The sequence below is a fragment of the Pristiophorus japonicus genome, chromosome 19 (assembly GCF_044704955.1).
Source record: "Pristiophorus japonicus isolate sPriJap1 chromosome 19, sPriJap1.hap1, whole genome shotgun sequence".
Taxonomy (NCBI): domain Eukaryota; kingdom Metazoa; phylum Chordata; class Chondrichthyes; family Pristiophoridae; genus Pristiophorus; species Pristiophorus japonicus.
Window position 1 is genome coordinate 69051082 of NC_091995.1, and position 26320 is coordinate 69077401.

The following is a 26320-nucleotide window of genomic DNA, read 5'->3' on the forward strand; positions in this document are numbered from 1 at the left end:
ATAAGATCACCTCTCATTCTTCTGAATTCCAATGAGTAGAGGCCCAATCTACTCAACCTTTCCTCATAAGTCAACCCCCTCATCTCCGGAATCAACCGAGTGAACCTTCTCTGAACTGCCTCCAAAGCAAGTATATCCTTTCGTAAATATGGAAACCAAAACTGCACGCAGTATTCCAGGTGTGGCCTCACCAATACCCTGTATAACTGTAGCAAGACTTCCCTGCTTTTATACTCCATCCCCTTTGCAATAAAGGCCAAGATTCCATTGGCCTTTCTGATCACTTGCTGTACCTGCATACTATCCTTTTGTGTTTCATGCACAAGTGCATTCAGATATAGTGCCTTTAGCTTTGGCTTTTTTCTCTTCCCCTGATGTCACCTCAGTCAGTGATGCCCAGTTACCTTTGTTAACTCTCTTTGTCGCTTCCTGACCCACTCAGCTTCTTGTAACCCGAAACTCTGCTCTGCTTGCGAGCCGTGGCTATTCTCTTGCTGCTTTTAAATTGACTCTTTCCTGAATCCTTCCACAACCCCTTCATCAGTTTAAAGTGTGATCAGTGCCCCCCGCCCCCCCCCCCCCCCCCCCCCCGGGATCAGTCGGCCCCCCCGTCTCCCCTCTATCCACGCTCAGTACCGCAGTGTTGTGGGCTGGTGGGCGGGGCCTGTGTTGAAATGTGTGTGTTTTACCCTCAGAACCTACATGGTGACTGGACAGACGTACAGTCGCAAAGTGGACATTGACTCACTGGCTGTGCTCTCGAGCCTTGGAGCAACCATTCACAAGGTCAGGGAAGTGACCTGGTGGGTGGGTGGGGGCAGGCGGGAAGGTTGCTGAGAGTTGAAGAAAATGACAATAACTGTAATGGACACTGGAAAAATAAATAAGCAGAATTCTCAATTGATGTGGAGTTGCAGGGCTGGATTTTGAGGAGTGGGGAGAGTGTGAAAGTGTCCTTGCTGCAGGCAGTTTCGACGACATGGGAAGTGTTAGTTTTGTTGGCGTCTGCTCACCGTGGAGCCCGGTTTGACCGCAGGAGTCCGGAGGAGAGTTCCAGTGTCCCCTGCCGTCTGGCACAGAATCGGTGTGGGCTGGGGAGTGAAGCAGTAGCTGGGCTCCGCGTGGATTATGCTAACCTGGGAGCAGAGCTGAGGTGGCCCACTTCAACAGCTGAACTAGTTGTATAGGGGCTGGGGGGGATTTCAGACATATGTCAGACTGGGGTTGGGGGGGGGGGGGTGGCTGGGCGGGCACGGGGGGTAGAGGGCGGGCATGTGGGGGGAGCGGGTACGTGGGGGGGGAGTGGCCTCAGTCAGCACTGTTGGTGTGGCCAATAATCCAAACCTGTATTTCTCTCAGATCTGCACCGATATCCGTCTTCTGGCAAATCTGAAGGAGATCGAAGAGCCCTTTGAGAAAGATCAGATTGGTGAGTAGAGTAGAAGGGGCCAGGCAACCTCCGCGGGTCAGGCTGTGGCGGGAGAGGGGTGACATCATCCTCGAGGGGAGGGGGTTTTGTATTAATTCTCAGAATGTGGGCGTCGCGGGTAAGACCACGATTTATTGCCCTTGAGAAGGTGGTGGTGAGCCGCTTTATTAAACCGCTGCAGTCCGTGTGGTGAAGGTGCTCCCACAGTGCTGGGTTAGGGAGGGAGTTCCAGGATTGTGACCCAGCGACGATGAAGGAACGGCCGATATATTTCCAAGTCAGGATGGAGGGGAACATGGAGGTGGTGGTGTTCCTATGCGCCTGCTGCCCTTGTCCTTCGAGGTGATTGAGGTCGATAAAGCTGACGCTGTGATCATCCAAGATCAGCTCGCTGCTCTGCTTGTTTCAGGATGTCTGGGCTCGCCCCCCCGCCCCCCCACCTGCCCTGACTCTGCCCTCTGTGTGCTGTTTACAGGATCCAGTGCGATGCCCTACAAGAGGAACCCGATGCGCAGTGAGCGTTGTTGCAGTCTGGCCCGACACCTCATGGCCCTGGTCCTGGACCCGTTGCATACTGCGGCCGTGCAGTGGTTTGAGCGCACACTGGACGACAGCGCCAACAGGTAACCTGCTGGGTCTCGCAAACCGCGGAAGCTCACCGTGCCCCCGACACCGCGTTGATTGCTTCAATACTTGACGGGAAAGCAGACTGACCCGTGGAGCTGGAGAAGGGGGGAGGTTAATTCCCCCCCCCCCCCCCCCCCCCACACACACCTTCTCGCTCTAAGCCCGGGGTAAATCTCTCCCTACTCCCTCGGGGTAATAATTCACCCCCCCCCTCACCAAACCCAGTGGAATGATTTCCCCCCCCCCCCCCCCAAACCCGGGATAACCTCCCCCCCGCAAAACCCGGGGTAACCTCCCCCCGCCCAAAACCGGGGTAAACCCCCTCGTAGGTTGGTGCCAGCAATGAGGAGGTTCCCGAGCTGACCCTCCTCCCCACTCTTTGCTGCGCTGCCTGCTCTCTACCATTGGACTCAGTATCACTGGGTGAAGGTGCTGGACTCTCCCTGGTTTCCTTCACCTGATCACTGCCCAGTGTGGGATGTTGCATGTGACCTGTTCAGGCTCTACGGTGATGCCTCGCACTGTTGAATAGACTGCACTCACATTCATGGCGCACACGTGAGGGATCGCCGCCCCCACTGGTGCGACAATGTGTTGCTGCTGAGACAGCCAGCTTGGCCAAGCTCGGTGTTCTGGCTCCATCGCCGAAGGAACCGCAGCGGGGAGGGGGACTTCCTGCTGTCAGTGTGGGTGGGATTGAGAAACCCGACACGGTGTGCTACTACACTGACTGAGCTGATTGGTCCAACACTGCACTGTGTACGGAGCTTTTAGTCACCCGCCTATTTTCTCTCTCTCTCTCTCTCTCTTGCTCTCCCTCGCTCGCTTTCTCTCTCTGCAGACGCATCTGTCTCCCGGAGTCATTCCTCACTGCCGATATTATCCTGAGCACGCTCCAGAACATCACTGAGGGGCTGGTCGTGTACCCAAAGGTAGGAGCCTTGTGAGGGATATGGGGAGATTGGTTAATATGGTGCAGCCGATCTCGACTGATGTATTTATAGAGCAGTGACAGGGCATGGGGGAGCCTGTAATCGCACTGGGCCCAGGCACTGGGGCTCTGCAGTTACACTCTGCTCGCTCGGCTCCCTCCCCCCGTCGCTAGCTCGCCCGCCCCTCCCCACCCCGTCGCTAGCTCGCCCGCCCCTCCCCACCCCGTCGCTAGCTCACCCGCCCCTCCCCACCCCGTCGCTCGCTCGCCCGCCCCTCCCCACCCCGTCGCTAGCTCGCCCGCCCCTCCCCACCCCGTCGCTCGTTCACCTGCCCATCCCCCCCCCCCGTCGCTCGCTCGCCTGCCCCTCCCCACCCCGTCGCTCGCTCGCCTGCCCCTCCCCACCCCGTCGCTAGCTCGCCCGCCCCTCCCCACCCCGTCGCTCGTTCACCTGCCCATCCCCACCCCGTCGCTCGCTCGCCCGCCCCTCCCCACCCCGTCGCTCGCTCGCCCCCCCCCCCACCCCGTCGCTCGTTCACCTGCCCATCCCCCCCCCCCCGTCGCTCGCTCGCCCGCCCCTCCCCACCCCGTCGCTCGCTCGCCCGCCCGTCGCTCGCTCGCACGCCCCCCCCGTCGCTCGCTCGCCCCCCCCCCCACCGCCGCTCGCCTGCCCCCCCCCCGTCGCTCGCTCGCCCGCCCCCCCCCCCCCCCCCCCCCGTCGCTCGCCCACCCGTCGCTCGCTCGCCCGCCGCCCCCCACCCGTCGCTCGCTCGCCCCCCCACCCCCGGTTGCTCGCCCGCCCGCCGCCCCCCCCCCCCCCCCCCCCCCGTCGCTCACTCGCCCGCCCCCCCCCCCCCCCCCCTTCCCGGCGTGTGCCCTCTCTCCCCGCCCCACCCTCGTTCTCTGTCTCCCTCGTCTCCCCACGCTCGCTTTCTCCTGCTCCTTCTCCTCCCGCTCACCCTCTTTTATCCCCCCCACCCCTCCTCCCGCTCACTCGGTTTTGTTCCTATCTGTTCCAGGTGATTGAGCGCCACATTCGTCAGGAGCTGCCATTCATGGCGACAGAAAACATCATCATGGCAATGGTGAAGGCTGGGGAAAACAGACAGGTCAGTGCTGGCATTGCGGGTTAGATCCTGTCGCCTCCCCCTTGTGTCTGGGGGGGAGGGGGATGGGAACGAGTTGCTCCCCCTTGTGTCTGGGGGAGGGGGAGGGGTCGTTGCGCCCCCCCCCCTTGTGTCTGAGGGGCTCGCCCCCTTGTTTCTGGGCTTGGCATGGAATTCATTTCCTTCCCGTTTCCCACAGGATTGCCACGAGCGAATCCGTGTGCTCTCTCAGCAGGCCGCTGCCGTGGTCAAACAGGAGGGAGGTGACAACGATCTGATCAGCAGAATTAGGGAGGACCCCTACTTCAGCCCGATCCACGGGCAGCTCCAGGCACTGCTGAACCCCAAGTCCTTCATTGGCTGTGCCCCACAGCAGGTGAGAGCGAGACGGGGGCCCGGGACACACGTCGGGGGAGAGGAGAGACACGCAGCGGGGGTGGGGGGACACACACATATGACATGGGACACCTGACACACGGTGGGCTTGGAACTGAGTCACTGCGAGATGATCATTTGTGGCACAGAGTAACACTGCCCCACGGCCCTCACTGGAACACAGGCAAGTGCCCCACAGCCCTCACTGAAACACTGGCGTGTGCCCCACAGCCCTCACTGGAACACTGGCGTGTGCCCCACAGCCCTCACTGGAACACAGGCGTGTGCCCCACAGCCCTCACTGGAACACAGGCGTGTGCCCCACGGCCCTCACTGGAACACAGGCGTGTGCCCCACGGCCCTCACTGGAACACAGGCATGTGCCCTACAGCCCTCATTGGAACACAGGCGTGTGCCCCACAGCCCTCACTGGAACACAGGCGTGTGCCCCACGGCCCTCACTGGAACACAGGCGTGTGCCCCACAGCCCTCACTGGAACACAGGCGTGTGCCCCACGGCCCTCACTGGAACACAGGCGTGTGCCCTACAGCCCTCACTGGAACACAGGCGTGTGCCCCACGGCCCTCACTGAAACACTGGCGTGTGCCCTACAGCCCTCACTGGAACACAGGCGTGTGCCCCACAGCCCTCACTGGAACACAGGCGTGTGCCCCACGGCCCTCACTGGAACACAGGCGTGTGCCCCACGGCCCTCTCCGGTGGGGTGGCAGGATTCAGGAAAGTGTAAATTTAACACAATCTCGGGAAATGTCAAGGCAAAGTTTTGGGTAAAAATAAGCAGTGTGGGTCAGGAATAACAAAGGTAATAGGGCATCAGTGACTGAGGTGACATCAGGGAAAAATAGTTGAAGTCAAAGCTAAAGGCACTATATCTGAATGTGTGAAGCATTCGCAACAAAATAGATGAATTAATAGCGCAGATAGAAATTAATAGGTTTGGTCAATAGCCATTGCGGAGACGTGGTTGCAAAGTGGCCAAGGTTGGGAACTAAATATTCCAGGATACTTAACTTTTAGAAGAGATAGGCAAAAAGGAAAAGGGGGAGAGGTAGCCCTGATAATAAAAGATGGGATAAACACAATAGAGAGAAAGCATTTAAAGAATTAATACAGAATTTACAACAAACATACTTTCCTTTAAGGCACAAAAACCCACAGGAAAAGTGGTCCAACCGTGGTTAACAAGAGAAGTTAAAGATAGTATTAGATCAAAGGAAGAGGCTTATAATATTGTCAAAAAGAGCAGTAAGCCTGAGGATTCGGAGGGTTTTAGAATTCAGCAAAGGAGGACCAAGAAATTGATTAAGAAAGGAAAATAGAATATTAGAGTAAACTAGCGAGATACATAAAAACAGACTGTAAAAGCTTTTATAGGTATAAGAACATAAGAATTAGGAACAGAAGCAGGCCATCTAGTCCCTCGAGCCTGCTCCGCCATTCAACAAGGTCATGGCTGATCTGGCCGTGGACTCAGCTCCACTTACCCGCCCGCTCCCCATAACCCTTAATTCCCTTATTGGTTAAAAATCTATCTATCTGTGATTTGAATACATTCAATGAGCTAGCCTCAACTGCTTCCTTGGGCAGAGAATTCCACAGATTCACAACCCTCTGGGAGAAGCAATTCCTTCTCAACTCGGTTTTAAATTGGCTCCCCCGTATTTTGAGGCTGTGCCCCCTAGTTCTAGTCTCCCCTACCAGTGGAAACAACCTCTCTGCCTCTATCTTGTCTATCCCTTTCATTATTTTAAATGTTTCTATAAGATCACGCCTCATCCTTCTGAACTCCAAGGAGTAAAGACCCAGTCTACTCAATCTATCATCATAAGGTAACCCCCTCATCTCCGGAATCAGCCTAGTGAATCGTCTCTCTACACCCTCCAAAGCTAGTATATCCTTCCTTAAGTAAGGTGACCAAAACTGCACGCAGTATTCCAGATGCGGCCTCACCAATACCCTGTACAGTTGCAGCAGGACCTCCCTGCTTTTGTACTCCATCCCTCTCGCAATGAAGGCCAACATTCCCATTCGCCTTCCTGATTACCTGCTGCACCTGCAAACTAACTTTTTGGGATTCATGCACAAGGATCCCCAGGTCCCTCTGCACCGCAGCATGTTGTAATTTCTCCCCATTCAAATAATATTCCCTTTACTGTTTTTTTTTCCAAGGTGGATGACCTCACATTTTCCGACATTGCATTCCATCTGCCAAACCTTGGCCCATTCGCTTAACCTATCTAAATCTCTTTGCAGCCTCTCTGTGTCCTCTACACAACCCGCTTTCCCACTAATCTTTGTGTCATCTGCAAATTTTGTTACACTACACTCCGTCCCCTCTTACAGGCCATCTATGTATATTGCAAACAGTTGTGGTCCCAGCACCGATCCCTGTGGCACACCACTAACCACCGATTTCCAACCCGAAAAAGACCCATTTATCCCGACTCTTTGCTTTCTGTTAGCCAGCCAATTCTCGATCCATGCTAATACATTTCCTCTGACTCCGCGTACCTTTATCTTCTACAGTAACCTTTTGTGTGGCACCTTATGGAATGCCTTTTGGAAATCTAAATACACCACATCCATCGGTACACCTCTATCCACCATGCTCGTTATATCCTCAAAGAATTCCAGTAAATTAGTTAAACATGATTTCCCCTTCATGAATCCATGTTGCGTCTTCGGCCTATAGTTACCTGCCTTTTGTCTGTCCCCTTTTTTAAACAGAGGCGTTACATTAGCTGCTTTCCAATCCGATGGTACCTCTCCAGAGTGCAGAGAATTTTGGTAGATTATAACGAATGCATCTGCTATAACTTCCGCCATCTCTTTTAATACCTTGGGATGCATTTCATTAGGACCAGGGGACTTGTCTACCTTGAGTCCCATTAGCCTGTCCAGCACTACCCCCCCTAGTGATAGTGATTATCTCAAGGTCCTCCCTTTCCACACTCCCGTGACCAATAATTTTTGGCATGGTTTTTGTGTCTTCCACTGTGAAGACCGAAGCAAAATAATTGTTTAAGGTCTCAGCCATTTCCACATTTCCCATTATTAAATCCCCCTTCTCATCTTCTAAGGGACCAACTTTAGTCACTCTTTTCCGTTTTATATATCGGTAAAAGCTTTTTCTATCTTTTTATGTTTTGCGCAAGTTTACTTTCGTAATCTATCTTTCCTTTCTTTATTGCTTTCTTAGTCATTCTTTGCTGTCGTTTAAAATTTTCCAAGTCTGCTAGTTTCCCACTAACCTTGGCCACCTTATACGCATTGGTTTTTAATTTGATACTCTCCTTTATATCCTTGGTTATCCACGGCTGGTTATCCCTTCTCTTACCGCCCTTCTTTTTCACTGGAATATATGAAAGAGCTCCTTAAAAGTCCTCCACTGTTCCTCAATTGTGTCACTGTTTAGTATGTGTTCCCAGTCTATTTTAGCCAACTCTGCCCTCATCCCACTGTAGTCCCCTTTGTTTAAGCATGGTACGCTTGTTTGAGACACTACTTCCTCACCCTCAATCTGTATTACAAATTCAACCAGACTGATCACTCATTCCGAGAGGATCTTTTTCTAGGAGATCGTTTATTATTCCTGTCTCATTACACAGGACCAGATCTAAGATAGCTTGCTCCCTTATAGGTTCTGTAACATACTGTTCTAAGAAACAATCCCGTATGCATTCTATGAATTCCTCCTCCAGGCTACTCCGTGCGATTTGATTTGACCAATCGATATGTAGGTTAAAATCCCCCATGATTACTGCCGTTCCTTTTTCACATACCTCCATTATTCCCTTGATTATTGTCATGAAGTTATTATTTGGGGGCCTATAAACTACGCCCACCAGTGACTTTTTCCCCTTACTATCTCTAATCTCCACCCACAATGATTCAACATTTTGTTCATTAGAACCAATATCGTCTCTCACAACTGCCCTGATATCATCCTTTATTAACAGAGCTACCCCACCTCCTTTCCCTTCTTGTCTATCTTTCCGAATTGTCAGATACCCCTGTATGTTTAATTCCCAGTCTTGGCCACCCTGCAACCACGTTTCAGTAATGGCCACCAAATCATACCCATTTGTAATGTAAAATGAAAAAGATTAGTGAAAGTACAGGCCGAGGCAGGAGAAATGATAAAGAACATAAGAAATAGGAGCAGGAGTAGGCCATACAGCCGCTCGAGCCTGCTCCGCCAAATAAGATCATGGCTGATCCGATCATGGACTCAGCTCCACTTCCCTGCCCGCTCCCCATAACCCCTTATTCCCTTATCATTTAAGAAACTGTCTATCTCGTCTTAAATTTATTCAATGTCCCAGCTTCCACAGCTCTCTGAGGCAGTGAATTCCACAGATTTACAACCCTCAGAGAAGAAATTCCTCCTCATCTCTGTTTTAAATGGGCGGCCCCTTATTGTAAGATTATGCCCTCCAGTTCTAGTCTCCCCCATCAGTGGAAACATTCTCTCTGCACCCACCCACCTTGTCAAGCCCCCTCATAATCTTATATGTTTCGATAAGATCACCTCTCATTCTTCTGAATTCCAATCAGTAGAGGGCCAACCTACTCAACCTTTCCTCATCCCCAGAATCAACCTAGTGAACCTTCTCTGAACTGCCTCCAAAGCAAGTATATCCTTTCGGAAATATGGAAACCAAAACTGCACGCAATATTCGAGGTGTGGCCTCACCAATAACCTGTATAACTGTAGCAAGACTTCCCTGCTTTTATACTCCATCCCCTTTGCAATAAAGGCCAAGATTCCATCCTGATCACTTTCTGTACCTGCATACTATCCTTTTGCGTTTCATGCACAAATACCCCCAGGTCTCGCTGTACTGTGGCACTTTGCAATCTTTCTCCATTGAAATAATAACTTGCTCTTTGATTTTTTTTTTCTGCCAAATTGCATGACCTCACGCTTTCCAACATTATACTCTATCTGCCAAATTTTTGCCCACTCACTTAGCCTGCCTATGTCCTTTTGCAGATTTTTTCGTGTCCTCACACTTTGCTTTTCCTCCCATCTTTGTATCATCAGCAAACTTGGCTATGTTACACTCAGTCCCTTCTGCCAAGTCGTTACGATAGATTGTAAATAGTTGGGATCCCAGCACTGATCCCCACGGCACCCGACGAGTTACTGATTGCCAACCGGAGAGTGAACCATTTATCCCGACTCTCTGTTTTCTGTTAGTTAGCCAATCCTCTATCCATGCTAATATATTACCCCCAACCCCGTGAACTTTGATCTTGTGCAGTAACCTTTTATGTGTCACCTTGTGAAATGCCTTCTGGAAGTCCAAATACACCACATCCATTGGTTCCCCTTTATCCACCCTGTTCTTTACATCCTCAAAGAATTCCAGCAAATTTGTCAAACATGATTTCCCCTAAAGGGGAATAAGGAAATGGCAGAGAAATTAAACCAATACTCTGTCTGTCTTCACGGAAGTAGACACGGAAAACCTCCTGAAATAATGGAGTACCAAGGACTGGATTGTTGAGTGATTTGCAACGGGTTTTCGCCGCGTTTTGACCCTCCGCTGTTCGCCCGGTCGCGATCCTCGGGTCGGTTTTTGTGGCGGCACTTAAACACCACCGGGGAGAGCTGTGCCCAGGTGTAGCAGCTCGCATTGTGATACCGCTGGAGTTTTCAGTCTCACCCGACCCGTACGCCGTGAAATGCGCCCCGCGATGATCGCCAAGGAAAACCTTGCCGGCAGCGGTGAGCTGGACAAACGGAAAAAAGGGTAAGTTAAAGTTTTTATTTTATAAGGGGCCACCCATTTAAAACTGAGATGAGGAGAAATTTCTTCTCTGAGGGTTGTAAATCTGTGGAATTCGCTGCCTCAGAGAGCTGTGGAGGCTGGGTCATTGATTATATTTAAGGTGGAGATAGACAGATGTTTGAGCGATAAGGGAGTGAAGGGTTATGGGGAGCGGGCAGGGAAGTGGAGCTGAGTCCATGATCAGATCAGCCATGATCTTGAATGGCGGAGCAGGCTCGAGGGGCCACATGGCCGACTCCTGCTCCTGTTTATGTTGTTATGAAACATACAAAATTCCTACAGGGCTTGACGGTAGATGCAGGGAGGATGTTTCCCCCCCGGGCTGGGGAGTCTAGAACCAGGGGTCAGTCTCAGAATAAGGGGTTGGCCATTTAGGACTGAGATGAGGAGGAACTTCTTCACTCAGAGGGTGGTGAATCTTTGGAATTCTCTACCCCAGAGGGCTGTGGAGGCTCTGAGTTTATTCAAGACAGAGATCGATAGATTTTTGGATATTAAGGGAATCACGGGATATGGGGACAGTGCAGGAAAGTGTAGTTGAGGTCGATGATCAGCCATGATTTCATTGAATGGTGGAGCAGGCTCGAGGGGCCGAATGGCGAACTCCCGCTCCTAATTCTTATGTGCCTCGCGCCCCCCTCCGGAGAGACCCGCTCCGTGTTCCCCCCCCCATTGTGACCCTCCGATAGACCCCTCGCTGCGACACCCCCACTCCGTGTCACTGTGATATTCAGCCCTTTCCTCAGTCTGGCCCTTCCTGTGGTGCACCGTTTGCTGTAACCCCCCTGTAACATGTGAGATGTCGGTCTGTTCCTGGGTAAGGGGGGAGCTGGGTTCTTCGACAGGGATATTAATCTCCAGAGAGCGCGTGAACTTCAGACTGATTGTGTGTTAGTTTTGACTTATATTGAATTGTGCCCTGAAAGGTAACAAGATTCCTGGAGCAGGAGGTTCAGCCGATGCTGGTGCCTTATGCGAGTCAGCTGGAAGTGAAGGTTGAGCTGTTGCTGTGAGAATCTCTGAGCCACAGAGCGCTCGATTCGGAACCCTCACACCGGGTTCAAGCATGTCCCAGACTGCCGCGTGGAGCAGAGTGCCTGTGTGATTTGTGCTTTTATTAGGAGGAACTGACTCGTCTGTTTGACTGGAAACAGTTGATCATTAACTGTCTACAGCAGGGTTTTGATAAATAAGAGGGACATGTTCGTCGGGTCCACTGAATCCTGCAACATCTCTGCAGCTGCAGACAATCAGCAGCTGCCAGGAAGCCTGTGTCAGCTCCGTGTGAACCCCATGAGGCTATAGTCCACGTTCATGTGGAAATGTGATTAACGAAACTTCCCAATACAAACAACATTCCCACCCCCCAACATTCAAAATTATGGAACAGCCCAACATAGGGTGTCACACCCAGAAACAGTCTGCATCACATGACCTGTGTTGCCCTGTGTTACACTTCAGACACCATGTCATGAAATCCTTTTATTGTTTCAATTGTGAGTTAATCCGACAACACTGCCCATGACTGTGGGGTCGAGTTTTTCACTCCAGCGGGGGTTCAATGCCGCTCTCATCCTGAAAAATTGCTTGTGTTTTGAATAAAGATATTTTGGATTTTGATTTTCAGAATGGCTTTTCTTTTGATGTGTTTAACATTGTTCATCCAACGAGTTTTTTCATTAACAGGAAAGGTTAAATCACTCGGGCTTCTCTTGTTAGATCCACCTGTAAACTCACCCCGTAAATCCACCCACTCAAACTCACATATGCTCTTCCCTCGCAATGACTTGATGACAATATTGGGATGGGGACTGATATATGGCCCAGGAACAGGCCATTCGGCCCAACCAGTCCATGCCGGAGTTTATGTTCCACTCGAGTCTCCTCCCGTCTTTCCGCATCTAAATCTATCAGCATACCCCTCCATTCCCTTCTCCCTTATATGCTTGAGTAGCCTCCCCCAAAATGCATCGATACTATTCGCCTCAGCCACTCCGTGGCAGAGAGTTCCACATTCTCACCGCTCTCTGGGTAAAGACGTTTCTCCTGAATTCCCCATTGGCTTTCTTGTTGATGATCTTATATTGATGGCCTCTAGTTTTGCTCTTCCCCACAAGTGGAAACACTCTCTGTATCCACTCTATCAAAACTTTTCATAATTTTATAGACCTCAATTAGGTCACCGAAAAAAGAGACCCAGCCTGTTCATCCTTTCCTGATATGTACACCCTCGCATTTCTGGTATCATTCTTGTTAATCTTCTCTGCACCCTCTCTCGTGCTTCTATATCCTTTTTATAATCTGCCGACCAGAACTCTATGCAGTACTCCGGGCAAGGGACCCAACCTGTCGATGGCCGTCGAGAGCGCGGGCGGGAAATTGATGAAAAATAATTTAAAGGTGGGAGGGCAGCAAACGAGCGACGTACACCGTCACATTGGGTGGGAGCGGGCAGCAGCTCCCAATCGCGGCAGGAAAGGCTCTCGCCGCAGAGGATGGGGTCGGGCCCACGGAGGGTCGAAGATGTTCAAATAAAAATGATTGGAGAGAAAAAATGATGCAGAAGACGTTGAGGGGAACACAGTAAGGTAAGTCGTTGTGGGAAAAAATTCATGTCCACTAACCACCTTCAGTTTTTTAAACTTACCTTGGGGGTTCGATCAGCCTCATCGGGGCGCTCCTTCCCATGCTGGAGCCGACTCCCGCCTGCTCCCATCTGGCATCGCGGGCGGGCGCTTCCTGGCCGTTCTCTCTTCCCCCTCTCCTGCCCGCTCCACACCAAGTGCAACCCCGAGAGGAATGTCGGCGGTAAGGCCATCACTTTCGGCCCCTTGAACTGTGTTCTCCATTGGGGTTTCATTCTGATTGGGATTGGTCGGAATGAAATGGGATGCGGATTAGGGTCGGCGGGCGTGGGATCAGGATTGGGTTGGGAATGGGATTAGGCTGGGATCAGGATTGGGTTGGGAATGGGAATAGGCTGGGATTGGGGCGGGTGTGGGATTAGGCTGGGATTGGGGCGGGTGTGGGATCAGGATTGGGTTGGGAATGGGATTAGGCTGGGAATGGGGCGGGCGTGGGATCAGGGTTGGGAATGGGGCGGGTGTGGGATCAGGATTGGATTGGGGCGGGCGTGGGATGGGGATTGGGTTGGGAATGGGATTAGGATTGGATTGGGAATGGGATTAGGTTGGGGTTGGGGCAGGTGTGGGATCAGGATTGGGTTGGGAATGGGATTGGGGCGGGTGTGGGATGGGGATTACTGGTGGAGGGCGTCACGAACGCAGTCCCGTCCCAGCAAGATAACCCCGCCCCACTGATTCAAGCCGGCGATGCCTGCACTAAAGATGGCGGCCATTGTGCTCAGGTATCCAAGGCGCATGTGTGGGCACCGGGTTATTTCCGGTTACGGATCAGTTGAATCATTATTTTGCGTGTGAATTCAGTTCCGGGTTAGTGAGCCGGAACAGGATGTGAGCAAACAGCAACATTGGTGACGTCATTCACAACAGAAACATCCGGAACAACATCGGGAAAAGGTAAAAAACCGGGATCTGAGGGGAGAGATATCGGGATCCTGTCCTTGTATCGGGATCCTGTCCTTGTATCGGGATCCTGTCCTTGTCATCACAGGCAGTCCCTCGGAGTCGAGGATAACTTGCTTCCACACTAGAAATGAGTTCCCAGGTGTCTGAAGAGTCCAATGTGGGATTTACGGTCTCTGTCGCAGGTGGGGCAGACGGTGGGGAGTCTGGTTTGCCGCTCGCTTCTTCCGCTGTCGACACTTGGCTTCAGCTCGCTCTCAGCGAAGAGACTCCCGGGCACTTTTTCTCCACTTTGGGCGGGCTTTGTTCAGGGACTCCCAGGTGTCGGTGGGGATGTTGAATTTTATCAGGGAGGCTTTGTGGGTGTCCTTGAAATGTTTCCTCTGCCCACCTGGGGCTCGCTTGCCGTGTAGGAGTGAGGGTTAGAGCGTTTGCTTTGAGAGCCTCGTGCCGGGCATGCGGACGATGTGGCCCGCGCAGCGGAGCTGGTCACGTGTGGTCAGTGCTTTGCTGCGGGGGATGTTGGCCTCAGCAAGAATGCTGATGTTGGTGCGCCTGTCCTGCCAATGGATTTGCAGGTGCACTCAAAGATCCTGCTAAGAATGCCCTATTCGGCCAGCGCCTCGCTACCAACCTGACGACTCCTAGTGACCCAAAGTGTCCACAGCGCCTGGTCTTTCCTCAAGACTTCCATAATCATCACCTGCGAAGAGACACTCAGTCACTCGACTAGGAAACAGCTGTCCCTGTATCAGGATCCTGTATCTATGGGATCCTCTCCCTATATTGGGATCCTGTCCCTGTATTGGGATTGTAAGTGGTTTTGCCTGTGGTGGTTTCATAAGAACATAAGAAATAGGAGCAGGAGTAGGCCATACGGCCTCTCAAGCCTGCTCCACCATTTAATACGATCATGGCTGATCTGATCATGGACTCAGGTCCACCTCCCTGCCCACTCCCCATAACACCTTATCCCCTTATCATTTAAGAAACTGTCTATTTCTGTCAAATTTATTCAATGTCCCAGCTTCCACAGCTCTCTGAGGCAGTGAATTCCACAGATCCACAACCCTCGGAGAAGAAATTTCTCCTCATCTCAGTTTTAAATGGGCGGCCCCTTATTCTAAGATCATGCCCCCTAGTTCTAGTCTCCCCTATCAGTGGAAACATCCTCTCTGCATCCACCTTGTCAAGCCCCCTCATAATCTTATACATTTCGATAAGATCATCTCTCATTCTTCTGAATTCCAATGAATAGAGGCCCAATCTACTCAACCTTTCCTCATAAGTCAACCCCCTCATCCCCGGAATCAATCTAATGAACCTTCTCTGAACTGCCTCCAAAGCAAGTATATCCTTTTGTAAATATGGAAACCAAAACTGCACGCAGTATTCCAGGTGTGGCCTCACCAATACCCTGTATAACTAGCAAGACTTCCCTGCTTTTATACTCCATCCCCTTTGCAATAAAGGCTAAGATTCCATTGGCTTTCCTGATCACTTTCTGTACCTGCATATTATCCTTTTGTGTTTCATGCACAAGTACCCCCAGGTCCCGCTGTACTGAGGCACTTTGCAATCTTTCTCCATTTAAATAATAACTTGCTCTTTGATTTTTTTACTGCCGAAGTGCATGAACTCACACTTTCCAACATTATACTCTATCTGCCAAATTTTTGCCCACTCACTTAGCCTGCCTATGTTCTTTTGCAGATTTTTTTGTGTCCTCACACATTGCTTTTCCTCCCATCTTTGTATCGTCAGTAAACTTGGCTATGTTACACTCAGTCCCTTCTTCCAAGTCTTTAATATAGATTATAAATAGCTGGGATCCCAGCACTGATCCCTGCGGCACCCCACTAGTTACTGATTGCTAACCCGAGCAGGCAGGGATTTGAGTACAGGGGCAGGGAGGTGTTGCTACAGTTGTACAGGGCATTGGTGAGGCCGCACCTGGAGTATTGTGTACAGTTTTGGTCTCCTAACCTGAGGAAGGACGTTCTTGCTATTGAGGGAGTGCAGCGAAGGTTCACCAGACTGATTCCCGGGATGGCGGGACTGACCTATCAAGAAAGACTGGATCAACTGGGCTTGTATTCACTGGAGTTCAGAAGAATGAGAGGGGACCTCATAGAAACATTTAAAATTCTGACGGGGTTGGACAGGTTAGATGCAGGAGGAATGTTCCCAGTGTTGGGGAAGTCCAGAACCAGAGGTCACAGTCTAAGGATAAGGGGTAAGCCATTTAGGACCGAGATGCGGAGGAACTTCTTCACCCAGAGAGTGGTAAACCTGTGGAATTCTCTACCACAGAAAGTTGTTGAGGCCAATTCACTAAATATATTCAAAAAGGAGTTAGATGAGGTCCTTACTACTAGGGGGATCAAGGGGTATGGCGAGAAAGCAGGAATGGGGTACTGAAGTTGAATGTTCAGCCATGAACTCATTGAATGGCGGTGCAGGCTAGAAGGGCCGAATGGCCTACTCCTGCACCTATTTTCTATGTTTCTATGTTTCTATGAATCATTTATCCCGACTCTGTTTTCTGTTAGTTATCCAATCCTCTATCCATGCCAATATATTACCCCCAGCCCCGTGAATTTTTATCTTGTGCAGTAACCTTTTATGTGGCACCTTGTCAAATGCCTTCTGGAAATCCAAATACACCACATCCACTGGTGCCCCTTTATCCACCCTGTTTGTTACATCCTCAAAGAATTCCAGCAAATTTGTCAAACATGATTTCCCCTTTATAAATCCATGCTGACTCTGCCTGATCGAATTTTACTTTTCCAAATGTCCTGCTACTGCTTCTTCAATAATGGACTCCAACATTTTCCCAACCACAAATGTTAGGCTAACTGGTCTATAGTTTCCTGCTTTTTGTCTTCCTCCTTTTTTAAATAGGGGCGTTACATTTGCAGTTTTCCAATCTGCTGGGACCTCCCCAGAGTCCAGGGAATTTTAGTAAATTACAACCAATCCGTGCCGCTACTTCTCTTAAGACCCGAGGATGCAATCACCTCCATAGTGATTGTAATTGTGTTAAGTTCCTCCCCCCGCTATAGTTCCTTGACTATCCGCTGTTGGGATATTGTTAATGTCCTCCACCGTAAAGACTGATACAAAATATTTGTTCAGAGTTTCTGCCATCTCCATGTTCCCCATCACTAATTCCCCGGTCTCGTCCTCTGAGGGACCAACATTTACTTTAGCCATTCTTTTCCTTTTTATATACCTATAGAAACTCTTGCTATCTGTTTTTATATTTCGTGCTAGTTTATTTTCATAGTCTGTCTTCCCTTCCTTAATCATTTTTTAGTCATTCATTGCTGGCTTTTAAAAGCTTCCCAATCTTCTGTCCTCCCACTAGTTTTGGTCACTTTGTATGCCCTTGTTTTTAATTAGATGCCGTCCTTTATTTCTTTAGTTAGCCACGGATGGCTATCTTTTCTTTTACACCCTTTTCTCCTCACTGGAATATATTTTTGAGAGTTGTGAAATATCTCCTTAAATGTACACCAAATGTTCATCAACCGCCCTACACTTTAATCTATTTTCCCAGTCCATTGTAGCCAACTCTGCCCTCATACCTTCATAGTCTCCTTTATTTAAGCTTAGTACGCTGGTTTGCGATCCAACTTTCTCACCCTCCATCTGAATTTGAAATTCAACCATGCAATGATCACTCATTCCAAGGGGATCCTTTACTAGGGGATTGTTTATTAATCCCGTCTCATTACACAGGACCAGATCTAAGATAGCCTGCCCCCTGGTTGGTTCCGTTACATACTGCTCAAGGAACCTGTCCCTTATGCACTCTATGAACTCCTCCTCAAGGCTACCCTGACCAATTTGATTTGTCCAATCAATATGGAGGTTAAAATCACCCATGATTATTGCTGTTCCCTTTTTACAAGCCCCCACTATTTCCTGGTTTATGCTCCGAGTTGCTACTGTTAGGGGGCCTATAGACTACGCCCACCAGTGTTCCCTTATTTCCCCTTATTGTTCCTTATCTCCACCCAAACTGTTTCAACATTCTGATCATTTGAGCCAATATTGTTTCTTGCTGTTGCAGTGATTCCATCCTTTATCAACAGATCTACCCCACCTCCTTTTCTTTTCTGTCTGTCCTTCGGATTGTCAAATATCCCTGAATATTTAATTCCCAGTCCTGGTCACCTTGCAACCATGTCTCTGTAATCGCTATCAGATCATCCCCATTTGTATCTATTTGTGCCGTCAACTCATCTATTTGTTACGAATGCTATGTGCATTTAGACAAAGTGCCGTTAAATTTGTTTTTTTACCCTTTTTTCCTGCTTGTTTCCCCTCTCCTTCAAACTCACTTTCTTTATTTTTGCTTTCTAATTCCAGCTTTACTCCCCTCCCTACTGAATCTATTTTCAGGTTCCCATCCCCCTGCCAAGCTGGTTTAAACCCTCCCCAACAGCACTAGCAAACCCCCCCCCCTCCCCCCCCCGCGAGGGTATTGGTCCCGGATCTGTTGAGGTGCAACCCGTCCGGCTTGTACAGGTCCCACCTCCTCCAGAAACGGTCCCAACGCCTCAGGAATCTAAAGCCCTCCCTCCAGCACTATCTCTCCAGCCACACATTCATCAGCTCTATCCTCCTATTTCTGTACTCACTAGCTCGTGGCACCGGGAGTAATCTGGAGATTACTACCTTTGATGTCCTGCTTTTTAATCTCTCTCCTAGCTCCCTAAACTCTGCCTGCAGGACCTCATCCCTCTTTCTACCTATTTCATTGGTCGCGATATGGACCACGACCTCTGACTGTTCACCCTCTCCCCCCAGAATGCCCTGCAGCTGCTTGGTGACATCCTTGACCCTGACACCATGGAGGCAACATACCATCCTGGAGTCACGTCTGCGGCCGCAGAAACACCTGTCTGCTCCCTGACTATCGAATCCTCTACCACTATAGTTCTTCCATTCTTCTTCCTCCCTCCCCCGCCCCCCCCGCAGCTGAGCCACCCATGGTGCCGTGGACTTGGCTCTGACTGCATTCCCCAGAGGCACCGTCGCCTCCACCGGTACTCTGAACAGAACACTGGTTGGAGAGTGAGATGGACTCTGGACTCCTGCACTACCTGTCTGGTCCTCCTCTTCTGTCCAGGGGTCACCCAATCCCTATCTGTCTGCACACTCTGAAGCTGTGGGGTGACCACCTCTAGAAACGTGCTATCCACGTAGCTCTGAGGGCAACACGGAGTTGGTGCAGCTGGAGACACCTCCTGCACACATGGTCGTCCTGGCTGCGTGAAGCGTCCGGGATTTCCCACATGGCACAGGACGTGCAATCCTGGGGACTGAGCTGTCCTGCCATCCCTCGAGTTACACTCGCAACTACCGAGTAGAACTAAACTCTAAACATTAGCACAACACATCCACCCGCGACTCAGCAATCAGCCGATTTAATTAACTGGCTCTCCTTAGATAATAAAGATCACATATATTTACTGGCAGATCCTACTTACAACAATGCCAAAGGTTTCCTACTGGAAAGAAGGAAATCACCCCACTTACACCGGAATTACAGTCATAGACAGATCTTTTTGGTCTCAAACATCAAAATGCTTTTATTCAAGTTAAAGCACACACCTGCCCCCAGTAAAACACACCCCGGTGTGCAAAACAAACAAACACAGTACATACACGCCCTGGCCCGTCGAAACAGACCCCTAACGCAAAGTACCCACGTCTAAGTCACCCTTGCTCGGATTCAAAATTGCACCACTGAAATCTGTCCAACAGAATGTGCATACACTTAATGATCCTTGCAAAAACCTCCCCACTAAACCCCTAAAGCTTGGTTGGGACACACGACACCTCTTCACATCATGCGGTGGTTTTAAAGATGTGTGGGCTGGGATAAATGCTCACCAATTACCCCTCTGGCTTACTCGCTGCTCCTCCCGATATGGCGTATCTCTGATTCTGTACCAATCTGTGGCGTCTCAAGGTCAGCTTCCCAGTCGAAGTAGCGAGGCTCTCTGGTGCTTCTCTCTGTCCCGGACAGAGTGTTCAATCCTTGTGCGTTGACCGAAGCAAGCAGGCGTCGAAGAGGGAAGAGAGAGAGGTGGCTGCAACTGCCGTCTCTTATACTTGCAAAAAGCTTCTTCTCGCCCACAAGTTCAAAATCCAGACTCTGGCCTGTTCCTTTGTCAACTGGGCTGTACCTCGATGTGGGGCCCCGACGAGTCTGTGATTGAATAGCTTCCCTTTCTCTTTCGATGGCCCGAATACGGGCCACTTTACTTAATGTCTGACTGATTGTAAGACAAAGGGCTCGTCCATCAACCGTTGCTGCCTTGATTCCGTGTCCACCTGATGTGTATTCCTGTGGGACCAGCCCCAGGTCAGTGCTGTCTGCTCTCTGCAGTAACACAAAATGTGTCCAAGCAATGTCCAAAAGTCCAAACGTTTACGCCGATGTTTTCACCGAATTTTTACAGGATCCTGTCCCTGTATTGGGATCCTGTCCCTGTATTGGGATCCTGTCTCTATGGGATCCTGTCCACCTGGGATCCTGTCCATGTATTGGGATCCTGTCTCTATGGGATCCTGTCCCTGTATTGGGATCCTGTCTCTATGGGATCCTGTCCACCTGGGATCCTGTCCATGTATTGGGATCCTCTATGGGATCCCGTCCACCTGGGATCCTGTCCCTGTATTGGGATCCTGTCTCTATGGGATCCTGTCTCTATGGGATCCTGTCCCAATGGGATCCTGTCCCTGTATTTGGATCCTGTCCCTGTATTGGGATCCTGTCTCTATGGGATCCTGTCCCTGTATTGGGATCCTGTCCCTATGGGATCCTGACCCTGTGGAATTCCTGTCCATGTTAAATTTAGCATTTTTCATGCTTGCTGTGAGCATTGCCAGGGGTGAGCATGTTGGTAGTTTGGGGCAGATTGAATGCAAGGTATTAATGTGGCCAGTGTGACATTGAGCATGGATGGTGGGTCCCACTTATGCAATGTTCCTCCCCACAGAGAGCGGGAGCAGCGGGAGGCTGACGGGGCGTGACAATGTTCAGCGACATGGATTTTGAGATCGAAGAAGATAAACTGTGAGTTAATACCCAAGTGACAGTAAAACGTCATTAACTGTTACTGATTATGTTGCATTCACGTGCTGTGGGCATCGCTGGCAAGGCTGGCATTTATTGCCCATCCCTCGGGTCCTTGAGAAGGTGGTGGTGAGCCGCAGCCTTGAACCGCTGCAGTCCGTGTGGTGAAGGTGCTCCCACAGTGCTGTTCGGGAGGGAGTTCCAGGATTGTGACCCAGCGACGATGAAGGATGGTGTTATATTTCCAAGTCTGAGTGGTGTGTGACTTGGGGAACGTGGAGCTGGTGGTGTTCCCATACACCTGCTTGCGATAGGGGGGTGGCGGGGGAAAGGCCGTGGGTGTGGGAGCTGCCGAAGAAGCCTTGGCGAGTTGCTGCAGTGCATCTTGTAGATGGTACACACTGCAGCCACGGTGCGCCGGTGGTGGAGGGAGTGATACTGAGTCCAGTCACAGGGGCAGCGATGAAACAAACTGCTCTGTCGAGGATGGTGTCGAGCTATTTGCGTGTTGCTGCAGCAACATCCAGGTGAGTATTGTGTGTCCCATCACACTCCTGACCGGAGCCTTGGAGCTGGTACAGAGGCTTTGTGGGCTCAGACTGAGCCACTAGTCACAGAAAACATATACCACAGAAAGAGGCCTTCACACGAGTCTCCTCGTACCCCTCTTCATCTCACACGAGCAACACAACCTTCTATTCCTTTCTCCCTCATGTATTTATCTAGTTTCCCCTTAAATGTATCTGTTCAATAAGGTTGGTCAAGCATGACCTGCAGTTTTGAAATCCGTGTTATTTATTATATTTGCAGTTTTCAGACACTTCTTTGGGTAAATATTCCACACAGTAATGGGACAAAAGATGGGTCTAGAGGAGTGGGAATGGGAATGGCAGAATCTTCAGCAGCTGCCGGCTGAAACAATGGGCAGAGGTTCTGGTGTGAAATTGTGGAACTCGATGTTGATTCCGGAAGGCTGTAAAGTGCCTAATCGAAAGATGAGATGCCGTTCCTCGAGCTTACGTTGAGCTTCATTGGGCAGCTAACGTAAATGGTAATACAGTCTTCTGTAGGCATATAACTAGTAAACGGGGAGTAAGCGGAGGGGTGGAGCTGATTAGGGACCAAAAAGGAGACTGACACATGGAGGCAGAGGGCATGGCTGAGGTAGTCAATGAGCACTTTGCATCTGTCTTCACCAAGGAAGAGGATGCTGCCAAAGTCATAGCTAAGGAGGAGGTAGTGGAGATACTGAATTGGATAAGAATTGATAAAGTGGAGTTATTAGAAAGGCTGGCTGTACTTAAGTCGATAAGTCACCAGGACCGGATGGGATGCATCCTCGGATGCTGAGGGAAGTGAAGGAAGAAATCACGGAGGGACTGGACATGATCTTCCAATCCTCCTTACACACAGGGGCGGTGCCAGAGAACTGAGAATTGCAAATGTTACACCTTGTTCAAAAAAGGGTGTGAGGATACACCCAGCAACAAAGGCCAGTCAGTTTAACTTCGGTTATCGTTACTTGGACAAGTGTGGAATAATTAAGGAAAGCCAGCACGGATTTGTTAAAGGCAAATTGTGTTTAACCAACTTGATTGCGTTTGTTGATGAGGTAACAGAGAGGGTTGATGAGGGTAATGCGGTTGATGTGGTATACATGGATGTCCAAGGGCGTTTGACAAAGTGCCACATAATAGGCTTGCAGCAAAGTGGAAGCCCGTGGAATAAAAGGGACAGTGGCAGCATGGATACGGAATTGGCTCAGTGACAGGAAACAGAGAGTAATGGTGAAGGGTTGTTTCTCGGACTGGAGGAAGGTATACAGTGGTGTTCCCCAGGGGACGGTACTGGGACTGCTGCTTGTCTTGATATATATTAATGATTTGGACGTGGGAGTACAGGGCACAATTTCAAAATTTGCAGATGACACAAAACTTGGCATTATAGTGAACAGTGAGGAGGAGACCAACAGACTTCAGGATGCTTGGTGGAATAGGTGGACACATGGCAGATTAAATTTAGAGCAGAAAAGTGTGGATTGATGCATTTTGGTAGAAAGAATGAGTCGAGACAATATAAACTAAAGGGTACAATCCTAAAGGGGGTGCACAAACAGAGAGACATAGAAAAAAACATAGAAATTTACAGCGCAGGAGGCGGCCATTCCGGCCCATCGTGTCTGCGCCGGCCGACAAAGAGCCACACGGCCCTCGGTCAGCAGCCCTGAAGGTTACAAATAAACCCATGAACAATGACGGAAAGGCAAAGAGCACCCAGCCCAACCAGTCCGCCTCTCACAACCACGACACCCCTTACACTGAAACATTCTGCACTCCAACCCAACCGGAGCCATGTGATCTCCTGGGAGAGGCAAAAACCAGATAAAAACCCAGGCCAATTGGGGAAAAATATCTGGGAAAATTCCTCTCCGACCCATCCAGGCGATCGAAACTAGTCCAGGAGATCACCCTGGCCGTATTCGATTCCCCTGCAGTAGTTACGATCGTATTTCCACCAGCCAACAAGAGGTTATCCAGTTTAATCCCACTTACCAGCTCTAGGTCTGTAACCCTGCAGGTTACGGCACTTTAAGTGCCCATCTGAGCACCTTTTAAATGTGGTGTGGGTTTCTGCATCCACCACCCTTCCAGGCAGTGAGTTCCAGACCCCCACAACCCTCTGCTTCCCCTCAAATCCCCTCTAAACCTTCCACCAACCACCTTAAAACTATGTCCCCTCGAAATAGACCTCTCCACCAAGGGAAATAGGCCCTTACTATCCACTATGTCCAGGCCCCTCAATATTTTGTACACCTCAATGAAGTCTCCTCTCAACCTCCTCTGTTCCAATGAGAACAAACCCAGCCTATCCAATCTGTCCTCATAACTAAGATTCTCCATTCCAGGCAGCATCCTGGTCAATCTCCTCTGCACCCTCTCTAGTGCAATCACGTCCTTCTTATAATACGGCGACCAGAACTGCACGCAGTACTCCAGCTGTGGCTTAACCAGAGTATTATACAATTTAAGCATAACCTCCCTGCTCTTGTATTCTATGCCTCGGCCAATAAAGGCAAGCATTCCGTATGCCTTCTTAATCACCTTATCCACCTGGCCTGCTACTTTCAGGATGGACAAGCACTCCAAGGTCCCTTTGTTCATCTACACTATTAAGTGGCCTACCGCTTAATGTTAATATCCTTTCCTTATTGGCCCTCCCAAAGTGCATTACCTCACACTTCTCTGAATTAAATTCCATTTGCCACTGCTCTGCCCACCTGACCAGTAGATTGATATCCTCCTGCAGCCCATGACTTTCCTCTTCATTATCAACCACACAGCCAATTTTAGTGTCGTCTGCAAACATCTTAATCATACTCCCTATATTCAAATCTAAATCATTGATATATACCACAAAAAGCAAGGGACCCAGTACTGAGCCCTGCAGAACCCCACTGGAAACATCCTTCCAGTCACAAAAACATCCATCAACCATTACCCTTTGCTTCCTACCTCCAAGCCAATTTTGGATCCAACTTGACACTTTGCCCTGGATCCCATGGGCTTTAACCTTCATGACCTTGTGGGACCTTATCAAAAGCTTTGCTAAAATCCATATACACTACATCGTAAGCACTACCCTCATCGACCTTCCTGGTTACCTCCTCAAAAAATTCAATCAGGTTAGTCAAACACGATTTTCCCTTAACAAATCCGTGATGACAGTCCCTAATTAATCCTTGCCTATCCCAGTGTAGATTTATCCTGTCTTTCAGGATTTTTTCCAATAGTTTTGCCACCACTGAAGTTAGGCTGGCAGGCCTGTAATTGCTCGGCCTATCCCTTTCTCCCGAGGGGAAGAAAGGGGTGTATGTGCACAAATCATTGAAGGTGGCAGGGCAGATTGAGAAAGCGGTTAAAAAAGCTTACGGGACCCTGGGCTTCACGAATAGAGTTACAGAGTACAAAAGTGTGGAAGTTATGATGAACCTGTACAAAACACTGGTTTGGGCTCAACTGGAGTATTGTGTCCAATTCTGGGCACTGCACTTTCTGAAGGATGTGAAGACGTGAGAGAGGGAGCAGAAAAGATTTACAAGAATGATTCCAGGGATGAAGGACTTCAGTGACGTGGATAGATGGAGAAGCTGTGGTTGTTCTCCTTGGAGCAGAGAAGGTTGAGATTGGATCGAGGTGTTCAAAATCACGAGGGGACTGGACAGAGTTGCTGGAAACGGTTCCCATTGGTGGAAGGGTCGAGAACCAGAGGACACAGATTTAAGGTGATTGGCAGAAGAACCAAAGACGACGCAAGAAAAAACCTTTTTATGCAGCGAGTGGTCAGTGTGTGGAATGCGCGGCCTGAAAGGGGGAGCATACTCAGTCGTCGCTTTCAAAAGGGAATTGGATCAGTACCTGAAGGAAATAAATGGCAGAGCTACGGGGAAAGGGCGGGGGAGTGGGACTGGCTGAGATGCTCTTGCAGAGAGCCAGCACGGGCTCGATGGGCCCAATGGCTTCCTTCCGTTCTGTAACCATTATCTTTCCCACCACTGACGTAAAGCTAACTGGTCTATTGTTCCTTGGGCTTGTTCTATCTCCCTTTTCCAATATAATATCACATTAGCTGTCCGCCATTCCTCTGTCACTATTCCATTGATGAATATATACCAGTGCCTCTGCTATCTCTTCCTCCGCTGCTTTGAATACCCAGCCCTTGCCTTGCCCTTGAAGCCATGGTGTTGCTCTGGTTCACCTTCTGCTCAATGGTGACCTTCAAATGTTACGTACCACATAGACCCAAGCCTGGCTATTACCCTGATCCTGCTGTAGACTGGAATGGACTGTTTCATTATCGGAGCAATTGGAGCTGAACACTGCAATTGTAAGTGAGCAGCCCCATTCCTGACCTTATGATGGAGGGAAGGTCATTGGTGAAGCAGCTGAAGGTAGCTAGGCTGAGAACATTTCCCTGAGGAACTCCTGCAGTGATGTCCTGGGGCTGTGATGACTGGCCTCCGACAACCACAGCCACCTCCCTTCGTGTCGAGTGTGACTCCCAGCACTGAAGGGCTTTCCCTTTCACTCCCATTGGCCACAGTTTTCCGCGAGCTCCTTGGTGCCGTACCGGGTTGAGTTGTGCCGTGATGGTGAATGCAGATACTCTCAGCTCTTCTCTGCAATGCATCCATGTGTGGATCAGGGCTGTGGTGAGATTTGGAGCCGAGTGATTCTGAACGGAATGTCAGTGAGGGTCTTGGTGGTGGGTTTCACCGGGTGGCACAATTCATGACTCCTTCCCTCACTTCGAAACATAGAAACATAGAAACATAGAAAATAGGTGCAGGAGTAGGCCGTTCGGCCCCTCGAGCCTGCACCACCATTCAAT

General features: G+C 50.0%; 2 protein-coding genes across 3 annotated transcripts in view; both read left to right on the forward strand.

The window, feature by feature from the left end:
• adsl (adenylosuccinate lyase) overlaps positions 1-11908 on the forward strand; it is a 38315-nt gene extending 26407 nt beyond the window's left edge. For both annotated transcript variants that reach the window (XM_070861552.1, XM_070861553.1), the window contains exons 7-13: positions 696-786; positions 1360-1429; positions 1905-2052; positions 2898-2988; positions 4007-4096; positions 4293-4469; positions 11215-11908. In XM_070861552.1, coding sequence (XP_070717653.1) covers positions 696-786; positions 1360-1429; positions 1905-2052; positions 2898-2988; positions 4007-4096; positions 4293-4469; positions 11215-11301 — 754 coding nt within the window. In that variant the 3' untranslated portion in view covers positions 11302-11908. The remainder of the gene's footprint in view (positions 1-695; positions 787-1359; positions 1430-1904; positions 2053-2897; positions 2989-4006; positions 4097-4292; positions 4470-11214) is intronic.
• A 1847-nt stretch (positions 11909-13755) lies between these two features.
• pick1 (protein interacting with prkca 1) overlaps positions 13756-26320 on the forward strand; it is a 115829-nt gene continuing 103264 nt past the window's right edge. The window contains exons 1-2 of the mRNA XM_070862089.1: positions 13756-13827; positions 20856-20932. Coding sequence (XP_070718190.1) covers positions 20892-20932 — 41 coding nt within the window. The 5' untranslated portion in view covers positions 13756-13827; positions 20856-20891. The remainder of the gene's footprint in view (positions 13828-20855; positions 20933-26320) is intronic.